We start from the raw sequence: 5,436 nt of genomic DNA on the forward strand, positions 1-5,436 counted from the left end.
TGCAGGAGATGCTTTGAATCAATCCCTGCTTTATTCTTTAGCTCTGTGCAGCCTCTGCTCCAGCTCAGCCTTCCCAAGGCATCAAGGGAAGCTCCAGACAAAGCCACTTCCCACCTCACTGCCTGGATCCAGCTGCCACAGGCACTCGGGGGACAAATTCCCACTTTTTCCTTTGGAGCATCCCCTGTTGCCCCTCTCGTGTGAGCCAGGAGCTCTTTGCTGAGGGTGCAGCCACCCCCAGTGCCAGGGCTGGACACGGGCAGGGTTAGGGAAGCAGCTCCTGTGCCAGGTCACATTCCCCACCATGCAGCACCCCCAAAGCAGCACAAAGCCCACATGCAAAGCCAGCCCCACCCAGGCAGCAGGGACAGGGACAGGGACAGGGACAGCAAGTGCACATCAAGCCCCGGGGTTCCCAGCTGGAAGCACAGCGTTACTCCGGGGTTACACTGGGGTTACTCCCAGGAGCAGGGCAGGAGCAGGCTCTGGGTTAGGGAATGGCAGGGGGGGTGTTAGGAGAGGAGCTGGACACGAGCAGAGCTGGGTCTGGTCTTACCTTCTGCAGGTGGAGTGCAGCCCAAAAAAAGGAGAGAAACACCCCTTTAACAACTTCAGCAAAACAATGGAGTCGTCAATGCACACACACACCCTGCCTCCCCCCTTCCAGCAGAACCACACCCCAGGGCTTGGGATCCCAGGGCTTGGGATCCCAGGGTTTGGGATCCCAGGAGAGGCAAGATACACCTGCCAGGTGCCTCCCCCCTTCCAGCAGAACCACATCCCAGGGTTTGGGATCTCAGGGAGGCAGGATACACCTGCCAGGTGCTTCCCTTTCCACCAGAACCACATCCCAGGGTTTGGAATCCCAGGGGTTTGGGATCCCAGGAGAGGCAGGATACACCTGCCAGGTGCCTCCCCACCAGAACCACATCCCAGGGTTTGGGATCTCAGGGTTTGGGATCTCAGGGCTTTGGGATCCCAGGAGAGGCAGGATACACCTGCCAGGTGCTTCCCTTTCCACCACAACCACGCCCCAGGGTTTGGGATCCCAGGGGGAGCAGGATACACCTGCCAGGTGCCTCCTTGCACATCCCAGGGGTTGGGATCTCAGGAGAGGCAGGATACCCCTGCCAGGTGCTTCCCTTTCCACCACAACCACGCCCCAGGGGTTGGGATCTCAGGAGAGGCAGGATACCCCTGCCAGGTGCTTCCCTTTCCACCACAACCACGCCCCAGGGGTTGGGATCTCAGGAGAGGCAGGATACCCCTGCCAGGTGCTTCCCTTTCCACCACAACCACGCCCCAGGGGTTGGGATCTCAGGAGAGGCAGGATACCCCTGCCAGGTGCTTCCCTTTCCACCACAACCACGCCCCAGGGGTTGGGATCTCAGGAGAGGCAGGATACCCCTGCCAGGTGCTTCCCTTTCCACCACAACCACGCCCCAGGGTTTGGGACCCCAGGGGTTTGGGATCCCAGGAGAGGCAGGACACACCTGCCAGGTGCCTCCTTGCACATCCCAGGGGTTGGGATCTCAGGAGAGGCAGGATAGCAGGACACACCTGCCAGGTGCCTCCAGAACAGCTCCAGTGTGGAACATCCACCGCCACCTTCCCCTGGGAATGAACTCCATGGAAGCCAGCTGGGCCCTGGGGATGTGCCCCTTCATGTGGGAACACCATGGAGCAGGAACTTACTCACTCCTTGCCCCCCTCTGCCCTGCTCCCAGCTCAGCTCTGCACCCCAAACTCCCATTTTAATGCAGCAGGAGCTTCCTTAGCCCAGGGGTGACCCATGGGCTCCCCAGGAATGGAAACCAGTGCACATCTGGAGTGTTGTCCACACCCCAGGGCACCTCAGTGCCTCACTCTGCACCAGCAGCACCCCGAGGGGGATCTTGGCTGGCACAACAGGATTTGGGGTTCCTGGAGTTCCCCCAGAACTCCTCAGTGCCTCACTCTGCACCAGCAGCACCCTGAGGGGGATCTTGGCTGGCACACCAGGATTTTGGGGTTCCTGGAGTTCCCCAGAACTCCTCAGTGCCTCACTCTGCACCAGCAGCTCCCCAAGGGGGATCTCTGCTGGCACACCAGGATTTTGGGGTTCCTGGAGCTGCTGGGTGCCCCTAGGATACCTGAGTGCCTCCCTCTGCACCAGCAGCACCCTGAGGGGGACCTTAGTTGGCACACCAGGATTTTGGGGTTCCTGGAGAGCCCCCAGAGGCGGAATGGGTGCGGGATCACAGGGAGATGCAGTTCAGGAGCCACACCTGGAGCACTGAGAGCCCAGGAGAAAGCTGGGGATGGGGATCAGTGTGGAGGACACCACAAAGCTCTCAGAACACGCTGAACTGGACTAATTAAGAGCTCTAATTAAAGATCTATCACCAGGAGCTCCTCTGAGCTGCAGGAACACCAGAGACTGGGACATGAGGAGTCCTGGCTGGGAGGAAAACCCCTCTGCAGCCTTTCCAGCTGTGGGCTCCAGGTGCTGTGCACATGGTCCTGCTCATCCCCAGGGAATGGGAACCAGCAGCTCCTGATGCCAGGGCAGGATCAAAACAGAAACTCCTCCCTCTGAGGCTTTTGGGGGCTGGAGTTAAAATTTAAGTGGTTTTGGGATCCTCTCTGTATTTGTGCTACAGAACCACCAGCTTGTACTGAAGAGAAAACCCAAAGTGAGGGATTTTTTGGGGCCTCAGCTCTGGTGCTTTCCAGGAGGGAGAGCCAAGCTCTGAGGTTCCTCACCTACACAGGGTTCCAGCCCACACTTCTCCTTGTAAGAGTGAAAATTTCTCTGCAATTTTATCTTGGGGAAACAGCAAAAACTGCTACAACCAGCCTGGGCTGGGGGGAGAGAAGGGGAATATTCTGTCAGTTATGGATTTCACGCCTTTGGAAGAGGGAAACGCACAGGATGGGTTTCCCCTACACACAATAATTGTATTTAATCCTCCCTGCCAGTGCTAACAACCCAACCTTTCTGTGGCAATGCTCTTGTTGAATTATTACATTTCAAACCAACATTCTGCCCTGCATTTATTAATTATGGATTCTACCAACTCGGACACTGAGTGGCTCAGAAATCATCCTTGGTCCCCAGTCCCTCTGCAGCTCTGCTGGAGCCCCTTCAGGCTCTGAGCTCTCCCTGGATCCTTCTCCTCTGCAGGTGAGCAAACCCAGCTCTCCCAGCAGCTCCAGGTGCTCCAGAAAAAGCCAAATTCCACTGGGAGCTGCAGGGACTCCCTGGAGCCCTCCCTGCTGCAGCCCCAAGCCCAAGGAACTCAGAGATACCGAACCATCCCACAAGGAAAATGCTCCCCAAAAATTCCCCCTCTCCCCAGGCTGTGCCAGAAGCACAGAAGCCCAGCTGTGAGCAGGAAATCCTGCCCAGCAAAACCCCAAGAGGGTTTTCATGGACATTCCACCAAAGCCGCGTTCCAAAAACCTCACTCAGGGGGATCTGAGGGAAGCCAGGCTGGTGATTCCTCAGGGAGGAATGTCTGGGTGTCCCTGCCCCATCCACACACCCAACATGAGCAACACCCAACCCCTGGGACAGGATCTCAGCTTGTGCCACTGCAGGATTTGTAGAAAACGTTTAAAACTTGATGGAAGGTTTATACAGTGTGCATTTGTATATAGATTTTGAGATAAGAAATGCTGATGTAGAAATGTTATGGAATAGGATAGATATTGGATAGGATAGAGATATGAGAGAGAAATGGAAATAAAAATAAGTTATAAAGGATGGTTTTGTAAAAAGAAATTATTAGAGTGTATTGTAATTAAATAGTTGACTTCTGATTGTGATGGTGTGAATTAGAACATTTGTGTTGTTTCACCCTTCACAGGAGACTAAAAATAAAATAAAAGTTTTTAAAACACCTCTCAGCTACCCCATCTTTGAGTCAGAAAAAAACTTAATGAGACATCCCAGGAGCCAGGGAATGATCCCACTGCCAGATGGGAATTGGGAATTAGGAATTGTGCCCTGGTAGAGACCAGGTCATTTTACAGCTCTTTGAAAACCATTAGGAATTGGTTTAAGATTTTTTTTAATTTCATTTTAATTTTTTTTTTATTTTAATCAGTGGCAAGGCCAGCTGGGCTCCCCATGCCCTGTGGCTCCTCCCCAGCTCTGGGAAGGCCACTTGGCCCTTCCAAAGCTGTTCTGAGCTTGCTGTACCTGGGATTTCCAAAAGCTGCTTTGTGCCAAGCCCATCCTGTCACGGGCTGTGCCTGAGCAGGAGCCCAGCCCAGCACAAATCCTGGCCCTGACTGCAATTGAATTGCAATTGAATGGCTTCAAATGTGACAATCCTTCAATAAAATATATCTAAATAGATATATAAATAGATATTTTATATTTCAAATAAATAATATAGTTTATATTTATTTCTATAAATAAGTATATTTATATTTATATATATAAACTAGATGGTTTCCACAAAACCAGCTTGAATATGTCCTCCAGTATCTCCTTCGCTGTGAGCAATGAAAACACTCCTGAGGTGCTAATATCCCAAGGTCACTCTGAAAGTTTGAGGTTCTCCTGGTGCTTTCCTGTTCACATTTCTTTGTGGACAAATATGGCCATAGTTTACCACCAGGAATAACAAAAGAAATCTAAAGTTAGCAAAATACTGACTAATGCTTGATTTTGGGAGTCTGTTTTTTCATAAGGGTCAGCAAATCCCTTAAAAATGGTTGCATAACAACAGTGAATAGGGCTGGTAAGGACTTCTTTTTTTTTTATTTTTTTCATCTAAATGATTCCATATATAATTTTTCTATATTATTTAATATATTATATCAAAGTAATATTGAAAAGCAAAGGTCCCTGCCCAGCACCCCAGTGTGGCCAAGGGGAAGAGCTGAAATTGGAGTTTCCCACCTGGCAGCTCCTTCAGAGAGGAAAACGACTCCAGAGCTGAGCCCAGCCCCAGCTCAGCCCTAAAGGAGGAGCTGAAGGATGAAAGGCACAGCTGCATTTCTGTGCTGCTTTTTTTGGCTGTTTGAACAAAATCTGCCCTGAGCAGGCACAGACTGCATCTCCTGGGTCCCACCTGGGCTCCTGCCGGGGGTTCTGCCCCAAACCCACGGGATTTTAGTAAAAAAATGTTCATCTGGGTCAGTGCTGGGTGTTGGCTGCCCTTGGGCTCTGCCACCAGGCTGACCATGAGCTCCAGTCTGACCAGTGAGCTCCAGGCTGACCAGTGAGCTCCAGTCTGACCAGTCCAGCTCCAGTCTGACCAGTGAGCTCCAGTCTGACCATGAGCTCCAGTCTGACCAGTGAGCTCCAGTCTGACCAGTGAGCTCCAGTCTGACCAGTGAGCTCCAGGCTGACCAGTGAGCTCCAGTCTGACCAGTCCAGCTCCAGTCTACCAGTGAGCTCCAGTCTGACCAGTGAGCTCCAGGCTGACCAGTGAGCTCCAG

The 5,436-nt window shown here is 52.4% G+C and overlaps 1 protein-coding gene across 1 annotated transcript in view; it reads right to left on the reverse strand.

Annotated features, from left to right (window-relative positions):
- The window catches only part of ASXL2 (ASXL transcriptional regulator 2), a 43,033-nt gene that overhangs the window by 33,825 nt on the left and 3,772 nt on the right, over positions 1–5,436 (reverse strand). The window contains exon 2 of the mRNA XM_031064824.1: positions 557–559. Within this exon, the coding sequence (XP_030920684.1) occupies positions 557–559 (3 nt within the window). The remainder of the gene's footprint in view (positions 1–556; positions 560–5,436) is intronic.

Source organism: Geospiza fortis, unplaced genomic scaffold, assembly GCF_000277835.1.
Source record: "Geospiza fortis unplaced genomic scaffold, GeoFor_1.0 scaffold150, whole genome shotgun sequence".
Lineage (NCBI taxonomy): Eukaryota > Metazoa > Chordata > Aves > Passeriformes > Thraupidae > Geospiza > Geospiza fortis.